Source organism: Camelus ferus, chromosome 6 (genome assembly GCF_009834535.1).
Source record: "Camelus ferus isolate YT-003-E chromosome 6, BCGSAC_Cfer_1.0, whole genome shotgun sequence".
Taxonomy (NCBI): Eukaryota; Metazoa; Chordata; class Mammalia; order Artiodactyla; family Camelidae; genus Camelus; species Camelus ferus.
The window spans coordinates 16,265,763-16,285,862 of NC_045701.1; the positions used below are offsets into that span (position 1 = coordinate 16,265,763).

Consider the following 20,100-nt stretch of genomic DNA (forward strand, 5'->3'; position numbering starts at 1 on the left):
TCACAGCCAAGTTCCAGTGGCAGGAGAGAACATGTTCTTGTTATTCGATCATCCACACGCACCTTAGGATAATCTCTGTCTCACGTATTGGTGACAGCCTCATGCCCACGGACCTCCACCCCTGGCTTTCCTCAACCAGGAGCATTTTATGCAACTGAAAGCCTCCAAATGCAGTCAGAATTTCAAACTAATAGAAAATTACTGGTGTTTGAAGTCATATTTAGTTTTCCATTAATAATTCAACAAAAACATATTGGATTCCAACTAGATGAAGGATTCTTGCCCTCGGTTGATAGAAACATAAGACAGAAATGGTTCCAAATGGGACTCAAGTGTGAGAAAGAAAGAAAAGGAAGGAGACTGCCTCATCTTTCCAGTTTTCTTTGTCCCCTCCCGTTCTTCTCCCCCTTAACTTACGAGCAGTCCTGTTAAATTCAGACTTCCTTCTTCCCTTCCAGTAAGCAAGAACATGTAGAGAATAGTGTACAGGAAATCTGAAGGCTGGACAATCTGAGGTCAGGAATAAGAGCTTTTTTATTTTCAGCATGTCAGGCTTCCACGCAAAAATCTAGAGCACTCCTCTCTGGCTACTGGTGTAATGTCAAAACAGGGGTCAAATAATCCACCCAAATTTCTAGATGAGCCAGAAAGGTAACGGAAACCTGTGTGTTTAATATTAAACAAAAGGACTATTCTTTACTTCCACCAAAAAGAAAGTCTTTCTCCTGTTTTTTTCCTGGTCTCTCTTTAACTACTCCTGCTAGAGACATGGGTGCAGAGAAATACTTATTTAGTAAAAGAAAACAACTGTGTGAGTGTGCTGGCAAAGGGCAGGTGATCTGAGCTGGTAAACATTAAATGGCTGAGTATTAGGGGAACTACAAGGAGCGGTGGAACCACAGCACAAGGGAGAGTCCGCACCTCATCTGAACAAGGCAGCTCCTTCCTCACCTCTATTTCATTGATGCCCTGCAGGAGTGGAGGCCAAAGTGTTATCAGATCTTCCACCATTAGTAATCCAGATTCTTCTGTAAAATTCCTGTTTAGGACTCAAGTTTTTAAATACCCTGGTGGCCAAACTAAATCAATCTGTAGACCAGATGGGGCCTATGGGCTGCCAGTTTGTAACCCCTGGTCTAAATGCTGGACTTGGAGCTCTTCAAAAGCTAGCTCCAGCCAATATAGCCAGTCTTTATTCTTCACTGTATCCTGAGGTCAACCGTTCACTCCCACTAAGTCTTCCAAACATACCATGTTTACCCATGATCATAAACTTTGCTCATCCCCAGCCTTCAAATTCTACACATCCTTTAGGACCCTCCTCAAATTCCATCTTCTGCACAAAGATTTTCTCCAGTGGCCCCACCCTCCTCCTTTCCAGACAAGTACAATTATCTCTCATAATTTCTGTAATAACTCTTGGTGATGGTGTCATTGAAAAGTAGTTCTTTTCTTCAAGCCAGACATCAAGACAAGCACGGAGTAGATTCTGGCTTGGAACAACTGTGTCCTCCAAAGAAGAGTGCACACTAGACGTTTTTACTTACCTGTTTTGTAAAGAAGGTATCTCATGGCGAAAAGGTATTGAAAAACAAAGGGTTATAATTTTAAACCAATTTTTAAAACTCAAAATTCTTTCAACAAATTTGACTTAAGCTTTCTCAAGTGTTTACCTTTCTGCTAAGAATGAAAATGCACAAGAAGTTTATTTTAGAAGAGAATAATGGATTTCCTAGTACCTTATGTGACTGTTGTCCTTGGAGAAACATTACAAACACTGTTAAAACCAGCTTTGTTTCAGCTTCTCTGAAACAGATTCAAGATGATGATGTCAGATCTTTGAGTCAGTTGCACAGTAATGAGCAAAAACAATCATGGAAGAGTAGGGACTGTGATGCTTTCCTGGATAATTCATGCCAAACAACTGCTGCCGCTCTCATCTGATTATATCAGCAAAATGCTTCTTGGTCTCAATCTTCATCTAATTCAGGAAGGCCTCCCTATAGAGAGAGCCATTCGTTTACCATCTCCACATGCCCACTTTTTTGAGAAACATACACAGGCACCTACCCACCCCCCAGGCCAATCCCAGAACCCACACTGAGCCTTTTCCTACTTGCACCCGCACCCCTGCCCTACAGTGGTCCACAGATACAAACAAGCCTTGCTGGACACACAACAAAGGATGCAAGGCGTAGATGGCCTTCCCAGAATAGTAAACGTGCCTCCTGGATCAGAGAGGCATTTTAGAAAAGATAGGGTAGTGTGGGAAGAAAGCAAATTCCATGAACAAGTTGAATGATCTGAATTATCACCCCAGATAATTCTCTATTTCAATGTGAAGAAAGATAAACTTGAAGTGTCTTTTTTCTAACTTTCTCTATTATGATAGAGAAAGCTCAGGGCCAAAAGACTTGAAAATGACTGTTTAATGTGATAGCACATGGTTTAAAAAAAAATGAGCTGAGCCTGGAATTTTCTTCCTAGGTCTATTTTTAAAAAGAAAATTTTAGGTGATCCTCCTTATCTTGACAATTGTGGGGAATCTCACACTCAAGCACACCACATCCGGGAAATTCTGTGAATCCTTAATAATGTATGATTTTAATAGCGTTCAGAAGCTCGAACTGAGAGAGAATTTCTGGCGTCACTGTCATCGTCATCGACAACGACGGAAGAATGCGATGCTGAGGAAGAAGAACGCCCAGAGAAACCAGAAATGCACGGGACTTAGGAACAGTGCGTACAGTTGAGTCACATCGCTTTAACTGTAGTAGTATGTTTAATTCAGGTTCAGCTCATAGGGCCAGTATTAATGGTCTTTTACCATTTGTCTCTAAAAACCTTAAAATCAATAAATCACAGCAAATCATCCTTAAGCGATCCATCCAAGCATAATTTTGACACTTATTGGTAGAAAACATATTGTAAGATGGAAAAATAATTATGAAGCATAGAAAGCTTTCAACCTTTTCTCTGGAAATACATGTTGATAGTAGCAACCGTTCATCATAGTGCAAAACAGAGGATTAATTTACTGTGGCACTAGAAGTCCTGCCAGGTCATAAATGCTCTCAGTAGTTGCTCTGAGGTTTTTCACACTGTTTAGGCCTCAAGGAAAACCAAAGCTCCGCCTCCAGGCTTGGTAGCAAACAAACTCTGCTTCTCAGGCGCTAAGCTTCGATTGCTCCTCTGGTAATAAGCTTCATGCACATTTGCTAGGAAGCTGGGCAGCTTGTCCACAGGTACTATCGACACTGTGCAGCCTCCCCATCCTGCGCCAGTAAGTCGTGACCCATGAGCTCCAAATTTCCTAAAACAATGAAGGAAAAAAAAATTAGAACCTGCAGGTGAAAATGAGAGTGATTTTCCTGGTGCTTTAGAACACACCGCCAACCCAGGGACGAAGAGATTATGTGGTATGTTTTGTGGGGTTTTTTTCAGTGTTGTCAAACATTTTAGGACATTCAGAAATGTATACTGTTGTCAGAAGGTGATTTGAAACTGAACTGTACCTAAAACTATCCCCTGGTTTTGGCTCTTAAGTACTAAAAATCAGCAGTCTTCCTGTTCCATGAGGGCTGGGGATAACCCTCTGTCGTCTTGATTCCATAAAGTCACCACTGGAAGAGTTGTATCACAAGCCCGCAGGGGATCAGGAAGAGCGAGCAAAAACAAAACAGGCCATGGACATGATCAACATTATGAATCAGAAAGTTGCTCCGTATGAGGAGGGCAAATCAAAATTTAAAGTGCAAGTCATACACATCCAAGTGAGAGCTTCCGCTGGTGGCTGTTCAGGCTACACGCAGTCCCCTAGAACAGTCAGCCTAGATAGGTGCTGAAGAAATGTGTCACCAAGAACATGTTATTAAACTCTAGGTCAGTGTGTCTGTTTAACCTCTGACAGGAAGTTATGCGGACCTGTCCACAAAGAGGATGCTGGCTTCTGCAGGTCCATCTCCATTTTCCCTGCACTTTCAGAAGAAGCTGGTCTGACAACTGCACTCAGAAGTTACCATCAGACAAAATGTGTGACTGAGATGGAAGCTGCTATGTGAGCCACCACACAGCAAGAGGCTATCTTAGCCACCATCAACCAGGCAAGGTTTCAGACCTAAGCTCTGTACCAACGTGAAAGGCCCTACACAAAGTACAAGGATCTTCTTTAAAAGATGCAATTTATCCTGACAATAAAAGTTAACATGTACTTCCAATTCTTCCTAATAAAATTTACTCCAAATTCATAGCAGATTAAAAACACCATAATTAATTTAGCACAATTTTGTCCCTTTTTTCTATCTAAATGAGCTACTTTATTTCCTGGAAAATATCAATAGAATATAACCCCTGCTCTAGGACATCAGAATTATTGCACACCAGTAATTCATTTTCCCCTCAATGATTTTTCTCAATTGATTTCTTTTCATCATCTGTTTTATTCATTAAAATATGCTTTTCATGTCAAAGTAGATGTTTAAGGAAAAAGACAAAAATGCTTGCAAAAAGAAAGATTAGTCATCTCCTCCTGCCCCTCACATGCTCAGCTTATGGCCCAGTAGCTGCACTGAGCCCAGACTCCTGTCATCCCAGATGAAAAGTTCCTCTGACCCTGGGACTCAAGGATTCTCCTGAGTTCCTAGGCTGGCAAAGGGCTAGTTTGTAAATTGGTGATTTTAAAAAAAAAGTCATCATGCAGCCACATTAAACCACCTCTTCCTGTGGAAGATGCTGAGAAAAACTGAGGTGTCACTGAAATATGTCTGAAAGACATTAAGACCTGGGCATCAAAGCCGGCCGTCACATGGTTCAGAGAAGAACACTGTGCTGTCTTAGTTTTCTAAGGCCCAAACTATGCCATTTTTCTGGACTCAAGTCAACCAGGTCCTTTATGGTCTTCAGTGAACTTCTAGGCATATTTTCTTATACTTTCTCATTTGAACAGTTTTTTAAAACTGTGGTTTCAAAACTGAGCCTAAAGCAAACTGAAAGTGTTGTTTCTAACTGGCTGCAAAACCCAGAGGAAGTGTGCCCGGGAGCCTGTTTTCACAGAGCAGAAGCTAGAAGTCTCTCCAGGTAAATACGTTCGCTTTTGCATCTCTAGAGCTGCTGCAGATGAACACGAACTGGACTGCACCAAACACACGGTTTGAAATCACCAGGGCTCAAATTCCCCAGAGAACGGCAAGTGCTGTGGTAACTAGCCCTCTGCCCCTGAGGCAGTGACGCCTGAGATCACAGAGCAGGGGCTGCCCAGCTATACACACTCACGAAGGCAGAAAAATCTGACTGCAAGTTCTCCACGGGTGCTTAACATGGCCTCTGGTGTATGCCCTAGAAATTGTGAGCGAGAGCCAGGAGTTAGGAAAACAAAATAAGCTTTAAATTAAGAAGGAAAAGTAGGTGAACTAAGGGTGTTTGCTGAACTTCTCACATTTGCATTCTTTTCCCTGGGAGGACAGAGAGACATTTAAAATACAGCTCCTGAGCTACTTCACATCAGAGAGGCAACGCAAGAATATGGCAACCAAAACCCGAAAATCCCAAATATCACTTTGATGATCGTGGTCACTTGATTGGGAAGAACATGGCAGGGTTGATCAAAACAACAAAAGTAGCCTGGGCCTTATAAAGCATGACCTACAAAAATGCAAGGGCATATGGTAGTTTCCAATAAATAGCTGCTGAACAATTATATTTGTTTTAAAATATGAAAATATATACTCAAGCTATTTACTTTTTTATTAGATTAATGTTAAAAAGAACTTTGATTATGTGAAACAAAGTAAAAGAATAAAGGAAAATGATGATGCTTGCCCAACTATAAAATAACTCAAATGAACAAAATGTAAAATTTAAGAAATGGCTACATTTTAAAGAAGAGTTTACTAAGGAATATAAAACAATTTTGAAACCGAATCAATTACCCATGAGACAGCCCATATATATGTGCATGTATGTGTGTATATATATAAAATATAAATATAAGTAGTCAGTAATGTATTTTTTTTTTTTTTTGGAAAGACTTCTAGCTTCTGCTGTGAAGTCTAGAATTCTCTGATTAGAATCTCAGGAAAACAGACCTTCCAGAACAACTTTTTATGATTTTTACAGCCAGGTTAGAAACACTTTCAGACTGCTTTAGATTCAGGAAACCACAGACTTCAAATGCTGTTCCAATGAGAAAGTACAAGGAAGCATAACTGCGTGTCTGTTTTAGCAACTGAAGCCCCCAAAGCCATGGAAGACCACTTGGTTTGGTTCCATGCATACTGGGGAGTAGGGGAGGGGGCAATATGTGAAGGCAGGTGCCCAGAGAGACAGGTGAGCCCCTCAGGCAGTTGAAATGGCTCTCCCTTTTTCTTGGCTGAGAGTGCAGATTAGCTCTTAAGACCCTGAGGCAAAAGGCACACGAATAGGGATTTGCACTTCATTCTTCCCCTCCAACCACCTCGTCAGGAGAATGGGTACAAGAGGCTGACCAGCGCAGCCAGCCAGGGAACAAAGCTGTGGAAAGACTTCTGAGGAAGCAGCAAATTAACTTCTGTAACCTTTACTGGACTATTAAAATGCGTCATTTATCTTCCTTAATAGCCTGGACAGTAACGTAGCAATGAGTCCTCTCTCATCTCAGCAAGTGTCAAAACAGAAATAAAGACATTAACTATTTTTTCTTCAGTATAACCAGGGAAATCGATAATGAATGAGTGGTCTCACATACAACTGACTTGGTTTCAAAATTGCTTTGTGTTCCTCAGTAAACCCCACGTTACAAATTAGCCATTTCTTAAAATTTACATTCAGTCCACTTAAAAGAGTTATTTTATAATCGGGCAAGCTTCATCTATTTCCTTCATTATTAAACTTTATTTCATATAATTGAAGTTTTCTAACATTAATTTAAAAAAATAAGCAGCCTAACTGCTTAAGTGTAGTCTCCTTCTCCCTCCCTGGCCATTTCTTTGGATTCTATACTGATTTTATCCTGAAAAGTCTAAACTGAAAAAAAAAAAAAACCAAGTATCAGTGATCTCGTCTCTCCTTTTCCCCTTCTCTCCACTTGGGCCATAAGGTGGCTTCCTATACACTGTCCTGTAGCTCCCCTGAGACGCCGTTCAAATATGGTCTAGCTCTGATCACGTTAAGATTTTTTAAAAATATGTAGACCTACAGACTGCTGGAATGGAAAACACAATGGAGATCATACAGCAAAGCAACAGTCCAAAGTCACAGAGCTCAGAATGAAAAAAGGCAGAGCTAGAACCCGGCCTTCCTAACTTCCAGCCCAGTTTTCATCTCCACCACACACTAACTTCCCCGCTCAACATGGCCTTGCTCCACGGTCAGATACCATGAACTAGAGCAGCCAAAGCCTCCATCGCTAAAGCTGAGAAAGGAAAGTAGGTTAAAAAAAAAAAAGATGACCCAAGCAGAGAGCAGTAGCTGTGGCAGTCACACTGGGCTGGGAGCTGGGCTTTCCTGCTGACTCATTATGTTCGGACCGACCTCAGGGCTTGTCCACTTGCTGTTTTCACGTCTTCATTTCCTTCAGGTCTCTGCTCAAATATCACCTCCTCAGAGAGGCCTTCTTCAGCCATTCAATATAAAGATTACCCGCCCAACCCAAGTATTCTCCATTGCTTCTGTTTTTTTCATAACACTTACCACTACCAGTCTATTTTTAATTGTCATTTCCCTCTTTACCCTTGAGAATGTAAGCTTCGTGAGGACACGTGCTGGTCGACCACTCCAGAAAAAGAAAATGCGTTAAGAGGATTCCAGGAGGCTGGCAAATGCCCCTTCACTGCTTTTCAGGTGGGATTCAAACTACCCCACCACCTTCTAAGCAAAGATGCTTCTTCCTGATTTCTACACAAATCAGTCCACTTCCTCCTATTTCCAGAACCAAACAATATTTGTCCCTTCCATTCAGTGGGCCCTTGATATTTTCAGAGAAGGGCACTTTTAGAATGAAACACGCTCTGAAAGGCTTTTTGGCAGTTATTGAGCAAACACTGACGTCAGCAGAGTGACTCATCAATGCTGTGTTCCAGTCTCTCGACAAGTTGGGTTACACATGCCATGTGTGATCACTGGAGCTACTTGGTTTAAACTTTTCAGGCTGGAGTGTGGCAATGAGTGAGGCAAGCCACAGGCGCCAAGTGGTTGATTATATTTTCATTGCTAATTAGAGCCAGTTCTGCATGATCTTCTCACAGTGGAAATAACATCTAGCCATTGGAGAGTTCTCCCAATTTCCCTTTCAGTTCTTCCAAGGTCAGTGTGACCCCTTCTGGGTAAAAGGAGCCATTCTACTCTATTATCCCATTCTTTAGCAATTATAAGAAAGTTGTTCTCAGGCTTTGTGTAAGAGGAAAACTACATTTCTGCCCAACCAGCCATTCATAAACTGGGCTTTCTTAATCCCTTGTTCCCCGAATTGCCGATCCTAAACCTGGAAGGCAGGAAGTGCTGACTCCGAGTAATTCCTTCAGCAGCACCACACACCCCCCCCACCGCCCCCGCTATGCACTCCTGTCAGGCTTAAGGTCCTCTTTCCTTTTTCTGCCCTCTTGAATAAAACTACTAAACCTAGGACACCAAACAGGAGATGCTGGCAGAGGCCACAGTGTAGTGGAAACCATTGCTTAAAATAGCATGAGAACGTTAACATCGGGGTCTGTGTCTAAGAAAAGCTCCCTGAAATGCTTAATCATCCAGAGAGGGAAAAGACTCTTTGATGATGTCATGAATAACTGACTGCAAACCTGGAGCCTCATAAGGCCATGGAGTCAGGTCTCTAATCTTTTATCTACAGATTTTTAAGAGGAAACAAATTCAGCCCAACGTCCCAGACAACCCCTCTCATAGGAAGTGGAAAGGGATCTTCTTTCACTTGCAAGACAAGTATTACGTTCCTTTTTCATTAAACACGTCCCTTGGTAGCGCCCTGCAGCCCCCGCCACTCTTTCAGCCTCACCGACAGATGTCCACCAGCTGGTCCAGCTCAGGGCAGCTACACTCATACATGTCCCGGCAGCTCACGTGGCTCTGGTTCATTAACTCCCCCAGCAGCTGGACCATGTTGTCAGGTGCTTCTTCACATATCTTCTTAAACTGGAGCACTCGCGCCGCCTCGCTGTACACGTGCTTGGCCCGCTGGTAGAGCTTGAAGACGCGCACTTAGGAAGGAAGGGGGTGGTGAACAAGGTCAGAAATCGTTACTGGAGAATTTAGTGCAAAGAAAAATACAGTTATTGAGAACTTCCATTTCTGTCTTTATTATTAATGCCTTAGACTTTAAATAGGGCTCTCTTTCACAGAAGGAATTCTTTCTAGTCTAAATTGATCTCTTTTCAAGTCAACTTTACTTTTTTTTGATACTAAATACATCTTGTAAGTATATTTTCGTCGTTTTATTCCACATACACAGACATCTGCCCACACGAGCATGCAGACTGGCTCATCCCGCAGGAAGGGAGAGGTCACACGTACTGAGCACAGCACGGTGTTTCAGGTACTTTAAAGGCACCATCTCATGTCGTTCTCATCACAGCAGTGGGGATGGGCAGTGTGACCCCTATGACTCTTTTCAACAGATAAGAGAATGAGGCTCAGCAGAGTGAAGTAACGTGGCTAAGGTCACACACCCAGAAAGCGGCAGAAGCAGAATAGATTAGATTCTGACCCCAGAACCACGTCGTTTCCACTGTGATTCACCAGAAAGAACCACTGACAGTGTTTATGCTAGCAATTTATTTATAAAAATGCATCCCAGAGATAAGCACAGTTATTTATACGTGTATGTCTGTGTGAAAAAGCAGTTATTTCTATGTATGTGTATACTGTAGCATTATTTCCCATAGGAGAAAACAAGAAAAATTCAGATGTCTAATAACAGGAAACATTTAAAATATTATGACACATCTATTAAAAATTATTATTGCTACTAAAACTCAGATAATTTACTACATGGAAAATTGTTAATTATGAAGTGAAAAAACAAACTATAAAACTATATATATATATGTACATTTTAATTTTTAAAAATTATAAGCAAGCACCAAAATGTTAACAGTCATTATCTCTGTGGTACATGATGGGTGATTTTATTTTCTTGTTGACACTTTCCTGTACTTTCCAGATTATTTGCCATGACTCTAACTTCAGCAACAGAAACATGTCCTCCTGCAGGGGCTGTGTCTGCAATACTTGTACATTCCCTTGCGTCCCGACTGAGACCACCCTACCATTTCACCCATGCTGCACAGTGGCTGAGCTGGTATGGTGGTTTGGGGGAAATTCTGGAAAATACATGGAAGCTACCTGGCCTGCTGGAAAGAGCCGGGGCTCAGAATCCCAAGGACTTTGATTTCCTCTTGGCTGTGTGACAGCTAGCTGTACCCAAGTTGCTCCTTCAATGAGGTTGAAAATTATTCCTCAGGATCCTTCTGGCTCTAACATTTTACGATTCTAGTGAAGAACTTCCTCCAAGCATTCCCCTCATATTGTTATATTTTGGAAAGAGGATGGTAACTGTGATTGTTACCTTCTGGTTGTATCCCCAGTTTTACTGTCTGCCCTTCTCCACCCCGCTTTCTGTCCCAGAAGGCTGAGCCTGCAGGGTGCACCTTACCTCTGGAGACTGGAGAAAGGGGGATGATCAGCAAGAGATCTGGGGGAAGAGAGCCAGGTCATACAGTTTTTCTTCTTCCGGCTCCCTCCTTGCAGAGCCACCTGGAGCTGGCTCTGTTCGGCCACTGAAGGACACTGAACAGCCTTTCAAGGTCGCCTTCTCTCCAGGACTCTCTTCTCCAGGGTCTGCCTCCAGGTTCCTCTCCCCTAGACTATTACTACTTTTTCAGAAGTGCTTTTACATTCCACTTATGAACCAGTAAATTATGTTAAAGTTTCAGGTGACATTTTTTCCCACTCCACAGCTCTGTCCTCCTAACTCTGAGAGATGGATAAAAAGGCAGCCACAATGAGAGGGAGGGTCTAGCCATTCTCCAGATTTGTGTAAAAGTTTAGTAATTATAAGGGTGTGGCTAACTTTCTTATAAATTAATAAAATATGAAAAGCTCTTTCAAAGGTTCTCAAGTCGACTATCTTAGGTTTACTAAACTTACAGTTAACTGCTTGCATCAATGAAATCGTGCAAATTCACATGAATTGTCCTGTTCTCTTTCAAAGAAGACCTAAATCTAGCCATTAAATCTAATCGGTTCTTCACTCGCAATGTGTCGTATAGTCATCCCTCCCTTCTATCCCCACTGTCATCACCCCAACTAGCACTTGTATTCCCTTTCCCACTTGAACTAGTCTGCAGTGATCTCCAAACTGATACTCCTGTCTGCTCCCTGCAACCCACCTTGAGGTTGCACCATCAGACGGAGCCCCCAACACACAGCTTTACTCACGTTACTGCCCCAAACCTTTACTGCTTCCCCGGTGTTTACCACAATCCAACTTCCTGCACTCACCATGCTCAGTCCCAACAGGAACTCTTCCCTTCAGCCACACTGGCCTACTCGGTGTTAGCCAAACACTCCCTGCTTCCGGGCACACTCATTAGTCCACACTGGAGCAGCTTCTTGCCCCTTCTCTCCCTGTCCAAATTCTACCTCTTTCTGAAGGTTCCATTTAAATTTCACATGCTCCATGAAGCTGTGATGGGCCCAGCTGGAAATGATCCCTTGACTCAATTTATACCACATTTGCAGTCAGTCCATGGCACTCATTTGGTGCTTATCACATACTTCCGTGGTTGCTGTGTCTCTGTCTCGGCAAAGTTTGCCAAATGCTGACGACAGAAGCCAGGACTTCTGGTTCCATTCATTTCATACTCTGCCGCCCTTCGCCCCACAGCACTTTCTCCAGTGCCTTACATGGCAGGTGCTCAGTGGGTGTTCACTGTTAACGATGATGTGACTAGGACTCTATTTTTAACCCCAGTTCAAATCAAGATACTGCCATTGAGGCATTGCTGCTAAAAAAAAAAAAAAAAGTGAGGTGCCAGTACTCACAGCTTACCAAAAATGTTGAGGCTGAGGAAAGGGGACAGCAAGATTCCATTTGGCATTGATTCTACAACTACTGACACCAAGTGTAGAAGAAAAAACAGAAAAAAAAAAAAATGAAGAACTTACAAGTTAAACGTAGGAATAAAAAAAAAATACAGCAACATGATTTGTTCCATCAGTAGCCAGGTCATGTAAATCTGCACACACTGCAGTGGAAATTTGTTATTTCCATTCCAAATTCAATGGAAATAGGAATATGATTCATTTTAGGGTCTGGGTATCAAAATATCCCAAGGTGAAAAAAGTCTTACCGATAGCCAATACCAGCACATACCGTCAGCAAAACACTCTGAAGAAACAGCACAGGTAGATTTAACAAAACTCCTCACAGTCCCTGACTAGAGAAGGGGAACAATGGCCCACTGACCAGCACGTACACACGTGAGACGGTGCGACGGTGCCAGTAATTTTACGGATGTTAATATAATCCAGGTTACAGAATACATATTTTGAAAGGAAGGAAAATGACTTTGGTAACTGTAGTTTAAGATTATTCTTTTTTTAAATTGATGATGAATCAAAATGTTTAAAATATTGGCTCTAGGATCTCATATGTTTCAGTTTTACTTTTGAACTACTTCACCTCCCCTAATCATAGGCCAAGTTACAAAATCAGAGCACAGGGGTGGGTGGGGCGGGAGGTGTAAGGGGAGAATATTGGTTCGTTTTTATTGTAATGCCCCATTTAAGAAAAAATCGCCTAGTTTCCAGGTCCACTGATATTTATAGCTGCAGCACAAAAGGCACAATAGAGCAACATCCATAAGATCATAAAATAGTGCTACTTACCTGACCAATCACTGTGCAATGCCCCAGTTTGGCAAAGGTGTTTGTTTATTTTAATAATGGAGGCACTGGGGATTGAACCCAGGACCTCGTGCATGCTAAGCAGGTGCTCTAACCACTATACCCTCCCCCTTTTTTTTAAACTTTGAATTATAAAATTTTTCAAATACACATAAGAGTAGAGAAATAAAATTGTGAACTTCATGAGCCCATCACCTAGATTGAACAATTACTAACTTATTGCCATATTTGCTTCAACTGGTATTTTGCTAGTGTTTTAAAATAAATTATAGAGGTGACGTTTCCTCCTTACATATGTCAGTGCACAACTCTATAAAATAAGGATATTTTCTCACATAACCTCCATCATTATCACATCTAACAAAATTATCATTCTTTAATATCTCACATTCAGTCCATATTTAAATTTTCCCAGTTGTTTAAATTTCAGTCCATCTACACCAGGATCCAAAAGAAGCCCACACATTATATTCAGTTTTATGTCTAATAAGTCTCTTTTAATCAAGGATTTACAGTGGTTTTTTGATACTCGGGATTCTCAACGTCATACATATGAAATACGAGTACATTTCAGGGCCCTATCCTGTCATAGAATTCAGTACACTCCATTAGCAAGAGTATGCTTTGGTTTTCCTTTAGGATTGCATAGTCCTTTAAGATTAAATATTTTCCTTTAGGATTAAATATTCTCAAGTAGAAACTGTCCAGAGAGGTTTTTTTTTATATTAAACCTTAGGACTGGTGTTTTGATTTGTGACAAGGAATATTCAGAATGCACAGAGCACATTATCAGAAACTCACAAACCTGCGCCCTCTGGCGCCTACACTCTACTGCAGAGGGTTTCCCAGCAAGACTTCGGGAGAGGAACAGTCTAATGAGGACTCTCTCTGAAGGTGAGTGCAAGATTGCCACGGCTCACACCCCCGAGCGGTAGTAACTCAGACAACAAAGGAAAGGGCAGAAAAGGCATCTGTTTTCAACTGTGATATAAAAATCTCGCCAAAGGCTACAACACATTTGGAGACCACCCTTTGGGTGGGAAAGCAGTTCTGTGTTGGCTGGACATCACAAATGCTCTCTGGATCCAGGGTTCTGGCTTGTTATATGCTGGCAACTCAGCAGGTCTCTGTTGTGCAGACACCAGAAAATCCAAGAAAATCTGAAACTTTGTCAGTAACAGCTTTCTTCCCTGTCCAGTTAAAACCGGGCACTCCATCTGTCTATAAGCTCTTATAATCCTTAAGAGTAATTATTATATTAAGGGATGAAGAAACTTGTTTCTTACTATATTCACTGCTGCATGACTATTTCCAAAGCAAATTCAATTTAAGAATATACCAGATACCTTCTTCCTAAAACACTAGTGTCCCCTCCTATCCAGGGGGAATCTGAGGCTTCAAAACAGGGTATATATACCACATGGGTTTTGAAACAATGACTTCCTCCTATGGGAATCGTAGACAATCCCTGAATCTAATCCTGAAATCATGACAGAGGTTCTGAGAGCTAAGTGATCATGGCCACATACACTAAACTGCCATAGCTATAGAAGAAATTCACGTGGATAATAATTCTGTTTGCAAGCTCCAGCCCTTCCTTCCCTCTGACTTTCCAGCGGAGCCTCCGGCACCCTACACAGGCCCTGCCGTGGGACCACTGGAGCAGCTGCTCGGTTGGCTTGGCATGCTCCTCCAGGGTCATGACATGGCTGGCCTCTCCTTGTCATTCAGGTCTCAGACTTCACACCTTCAAGAAGACCTTCCCTCAACTCCAGGCTAGAGTGAACTCCCTCACATACACATTCTCTCTATCCTATTTTATTCTCCCAATCACTGTCCAATTTTCTTATGTGTTAATTTGTTCAATGATCTGTGGTTCTCTCTCACCACTAGAAGGCCAGCTTCAGGAGAGCGAGGGCCTAGTCTCATATCTTCACTATTATATCTTCAGCAGCTAAAATAGTGTCTGGCACCACAGGAGGGGCTCAATAAATACTTATTGAGAGAATGCTTCAGTTCCTGGTCTTTGTCCAAAACTGCACCAGAACTTGGAAAAATAAACAATTGTGGAGAAATGCAATAGGGAATATGGAGAAGACCTACTATTCAGGCAATTATCGCTTCCTAGTGCCTTCACCAGAAAGTGAGGGCAATTTTCTAAAAGAAGATTTGGGTGTAATTAGTAGACTCCTGTGTACAAAGTGTACCTAATACCCGTCATCAGAGATAACTGAGAATCGTTTCTATTGCATTTTGTTTCACAGATGTGGGAGAAAAGAGATTTCTAAAACAAGCAAAGTGTGTTTCAAGTAAAATGGAAGGAACAGAAAACAGATCATAACCAATTAAAATAATTTGTTGTTCTTTTACACAATCTTTATAACAAACAGGTGCCTACTCGCTTCTACCTTAAAAAGATGGCTATGTAAGCTTATGATCAGAGGCCATCTCTAGTCAAGGAATCTAAACCAGGGCATAAATAATTGGTTGTCTTGTTATATCTTTGGTGGGGAAGGATGAGAAAAAGCCTGTGACGGAAGAAACGCACTAAGGACCCTCATAAAAGCTCTGAGAGCACAAGTCAGCAGTAGATGAGGGGCATGCCTATTCGATTTCTGAAAGAGCCCTACTGAGTTCACTTTAAATTCTGCACTCAAGAGCTGGTAGCCTCCTCCCTATTACCTCATCGTCTGCTAACTGTGATGCCAAAAGCACTGAGTGAGATGACCATCCAGCGACAGTCAACCAAATAGTTCTTACCAAGCCCTGGCTGCGTGCCCCACACCACACTGCAAATGACAGGAAAGACGTGAAGTAGGAGCCCCTGCCATGAGGAACTTACAACTCAGTTAAATAGGAAAAACTGGGAGACCACTGGAGAGTGACCACGCGCGGCAGATGTGCAAGTGCTGTAACTGCTAGAGGCGCACCAAGACGACAGGGCTGGCTGTGGGGAGAACAGGGTGGGAAGCGTCTACAGGAGAAGTGCCTGAGCTACAGAGCTGCCTCGCTGTAAGGACAAAACGGCCAAGGGCCCGAGCTGGGAAGGGGCCCAAAAGGGCAGGCCGACCAGAACCTGGGGCAGCCTCCTGGGGCTTTAACATCCTCTGCTACACACGTTACACAGAGGTTACACACTAACAACCTGTGGTCCATATCCAATCACAGTGATGCTTTCTTGACCTACATGCTATTTTGGTTTTGTTTTTTGTTTGTTTCTTTTTTGTTTTGAAACTAGGAAATTTTACATAAGAATCTGGAGTTCTGCTTTCCCTTGAAAAACCGAAAGATTGGGCAGCTCGGATCCTACATTCTTTCACAACAACTACTGGCTGGAGCTGAGGAGCAGCCGCCCCGTTTAGACAGGGCACGCACACTTTATTTCCACACGGTCCCCACCATCCCTAATTATATGAAGCCCTGACCTGCCTCACTAGTTTACATGCCTGCCTACTCCCTCTATGCATCTGTGTCTGGGACTCTGTTTCCATAAAACTCTCGATTATAGGAATTCTTGGCTAGAGAGGGAAGAGTGGACAAGCCAAGTGAGTCATCATGCCATAAAGAGCCACTATCACTGTTACTAATGCACGTCACCTCCCTTCAGTGCACTGATAGTTCCATGTTGAACTAAAGTCCATCTTCTTGTAACTTTCACTCTTTGGTCTTAGTTCTGCTCCCCAGACATATGTAAATGCAAGACAGCCCTTGAGAGATCTGAAGAAAAAGCTCTCATGTTTTATGTTTACACATGGATGAGGATTCACTATGTGCCAGTTGTAATACTGAGGCATCATCAATGAATAAGTTAAGCTCTTTACTCTCAAGAAGTAATAGTCTAATGAAAGACAAGTGTTGGGAGGGATGTGGAGAAACTGGGACCCTTGCACATCGTTGGTGGGAAAGCAAAATGGTGCAGCCTCTATGGAAAACAGTACAAAGATTCCTCAAAAAATCATTACCATATGAGCCAGCAATCTCACTTCTGGATATTTATCCAAAGGAACTGAAATCAGGATCTCAAAGAATTATTACCACGTCCATGTTCATTGCAGCCACATTCATGACAGCTAAGCAAAATAAATGCCCATCAATGGAAGAACTGATTTTACAAAATGCTATACACACACACACACACACATACCCATATATACACAAACATACATATGAATATTGTTGAGCCTTAAAAATGAAAGAAATTCTGCAACATGCAACAACATGGAGGGACCTTGAGGACATTATGCTAGATAAAATAAGTCAGACACAGGAAGATAAGGACTGCATGATTCCATCTACATGAGCTAGTTAAAATTAAAGGCCAGAATGGTGGTTACCAGAGACTCGGGGAGGGGAAAGTGGAGTGCTATTAATCAACCGACAGAAGGTTTCAGCTAAGTCAGATGAATGAGCTCTAGAAAGCTGCTGCACACAGTGATGTGTTGTACACTTAAAATTTATGAATAGGATAGACTTCATGTCGAGTGTTCTTACCACAATAAAAATAAAATAAATTTTAATTTTAATAAAAAAAGAAGTAATGATAAATTTAATTTAAAACTTTATTTAAAAAAAAAAAGCACTAGAGAGAAATTGTTAAACATGAAAAATAAAGGACAACAGATGGTAGGGCAGCTCCTCACAGCTAACGTAGAGGCACGGAGTCAAGAGGGTATCCTAATCTGGGTTAACTTGGAAGCAGAGCTTGAGATAAAGACTCAGGTAAAGGTAGTAGAAATCCGGGAAGCAGGAGGAAAGAAGGAAAGTGAGACAGGAAAGAAGAAAAGCCAGTAAAGGGTGCTTAATGAGCAGGTGACCGCCGTGAAAAACCGCAGCCCAACTGCTCAGGGGCCTGTGAAGAGCCATGTAGAGCCCGCCCCAGAGCTGGCCCAGCTGCGGACAGCAGGGCTGTGGCATCTACCCACAGACACTCCGCTGTTACCCCAGAGGGGTTAACTTCTCTGCCAAGGTGTGCCCAGACAGCACAGCTATCTTCAGTGACTTTGGAGAGTGCCTCCAGGACAACAAAGGGAAGCTTCCACCAGGTGCCAGTTTGACAGGGGCTGCTGGTAGTGCTGAAATCTGGCGGGCCGGGGGATGGGGAACAGTGATCATGACCTTCACAGTCCTCCTGTGAAAGGGTGAAACCAGTCAAATCTAAAAGACGAGTGGGTGTCCAGCAAGCCCATTAAAGGGTGGGATAAGTATGAGAAGCAAAGAAAAGGAACAAGAATTGAAGGCAGAAGGAACTTCATGAACAAAGACATAGAGATTAAAACCCAGGAGGTGCTTTTAGAGAATCCACAGGATGCTGATGTGATTGGAACATAAAATGAGGACGACGAACAGAAGTAACAAGAAACGCGGTGAAAGAGAAAATTGAAGCAGTAGGCAGAGGTCATATTGTAAGGACTCTATATGTTGTGCTTAGTACGGTGTTTAAATTGTATCCTGTACACAAGCGGTTCTTGGCCTTTTTACGGTTACAGAGCCTTTCGAGATTCTAATAAAAGCTATGGGCCTTCTCTCCCCCATCTCCCCCATGTATAAATCCGAAATTCTATATATAGTACAACATACACCCAGATTCCATAAGGCTATTCTTGGATTTAGGTTAAGAATTCCAGCTGGAGGTGGGGAGGGTATAGCTCAGTGGTAGAGTCTAGCATTCACAAGGTCCTGGGTTCAATCCCCAGTACCTCCATTAAAGATAAATAAATAAACACCTAATTACCTCCCCACCAAAAAATTTAAAAAATAAAAAAAGAATTCCAGCTGGAAATAAGAAAACATTACAGGTCTTTAGCAATTAGTATCAGTCAGGCTTATTGTTTGTAAACAACAGAAACCTACATGAAATAACAAAAGGAATTTATCTGAAGGAATTTATTTTGTTTACTTTTAAAATATTAGGGCACTCACAAAATCTGTTAGGATGACATATTCCTATTCTCTATTAGAATTCGAGAAACAAGTGGAAATGGGTCAGAAACCAAGGGAGACAGACAGTGAGGACCATTGACAAAGTCTCTGCCCAAATCGGATCTGACACTGGACTCCAGACACTTTGTCAACAGACCCTGTGCCTATTAGACTCAAAGCCCCAGACACAGGCGTGTGCCAGGACACCGGACGAACTACGACCCTTGCTGACACCCAGGTGACAAGTGACCTGTGAGAGGGAAATCTGACTTCTCAGCTTCCACCGTAGGAGGCAAGACCTGTCCTCTCTCCACAGTGTGTACAGCAGCAGATTTCCCCAGGAAAAGACCCTGCGTGCCAGGCAGCTAAACTGCGGCATCTGCCCCAGCTCTGTCAGCATTTAAGTCTTCTCCCCAGACCAACCACTCAGCTTCCCTCACGTGCTTGGGTTTCAAGGCCCCTTCGCTGATTATTCCTCTGAGCGAACACACATTAGTCTGTGTAGGCCCTTTTTAAAAAGTGGTTCCCCAGTCTGTCCTCAGAGTCAATTTGAGGAGTGCAAAGTAGAGAGGGACCGTCGTCTCCCCCATTCTCCACACGGGCAGTTTCTCCACCGAGCCCCACGGTGCCGAACTGCAGGGAGTGTGTGGGGACGGAAGAACGCAGAGCGTGGGTCTTCAAGCTAAAAAGTGATAAATATTTTGGGAATTGGACTTAACTTGGATAAAGACTTCATCTCAGGACCATTAATCAAAACCAAATAAATATATATGCTGGTCTTCGAGAACCGGAAACCTTTATCATGTAAGTGTATAATGAATCTTTCTGGGGCTCTCATACACCAAAGGACTTTCCCATTATTTGGGTGAGGGGCTAAAAGCAGTTGTGGTTTTAGCTGTCTTTGCACAGTCACAGAGCTGCACGCCACTGGTCAATTTCTCTCCAAACACAAAGCTCCACTGGGCTAAACTAGGAGCTGGTTTCCAAGAACAGCGATCCCGAGGTGGATGGGGCAAACCACTTCAGAATGCATTCCAGAGCCCTCTGTTCTCCTGTGCAGCAAAGTCAGAGTAAGTCCCACTCTGAGGCATAGAATCTTTGAAGTATTTAAGCAGTAGAATGGAAAAACACTATACCATCCTCACTGAAGTTGGACTGCGGTTTCAAATTTATTTTCCTAGTAGTAATATTTTTCATAAATGTGGAGTTTCTGAAATTAGTCAAACCCACAAAAAATAAACTGCTGTTTTCAGCCACATTAAGATCCCATTCCCATGCTGCAAAGGCTAA

The 20,100-nt window shown here is 42.4% G+C and overlaps 2 protein-coding genes across 7 annotated transcripts in view; one reads left to right on the forward strand and one right to left on the reverse strand.

Moving 5' to 3' along the window:
- Positions 1-4,138, forward strand: part of FAM227B (family with sequence similarity 227 member B) — a 195,667-nt gene extending 191,529 nt beyond the window's left edge. The window contains exons 17-18 of the mRNA XM_032481224.1: positions 2,612-2,739; positions 3,911-4,138. Coding sequence (XP_032337115.1) covers positions 2,612-2,734 — 123 coding nt within the window. The 3' untranslated portion in view covers positions 2,735-2,739; positions 3,911-4,138. The remainder of the gene's footprint in view (positions 1-2,611; positions 2,740-3,910) is intronic.
- The window catches only part of GALK2 (galactokinase 2), a 106,431-nt gene continuing 89,089 nt past the window's right edge, over positions 2,759-20,100 (reverse strand). For 5 of the 6 annotated variants that reach the window (XM_032481218.1, XM_006192327.3, XM_032481221.1 and 2 more), the window contains 2 exons: positions 8,981-9,182; positions 2,760-3,313 (listed from right to left, as the gene is read on the reverse strand). In XM_032481218.1, the coding sequence (XP_032337109.1) occupies positions 3,106-3,313; positions 8,981-9,182 (410 nt within the window). In that variant the 3' untranslated portion in view covers positions 2,760-3,105. Of the gene's footprint in view, positions 3,314-8,980; positions 9,183-20,100 lie in introns of all 6 variants that reach the window. The other variant, XM_006192326.3, reaches the window with a different exon arrangement.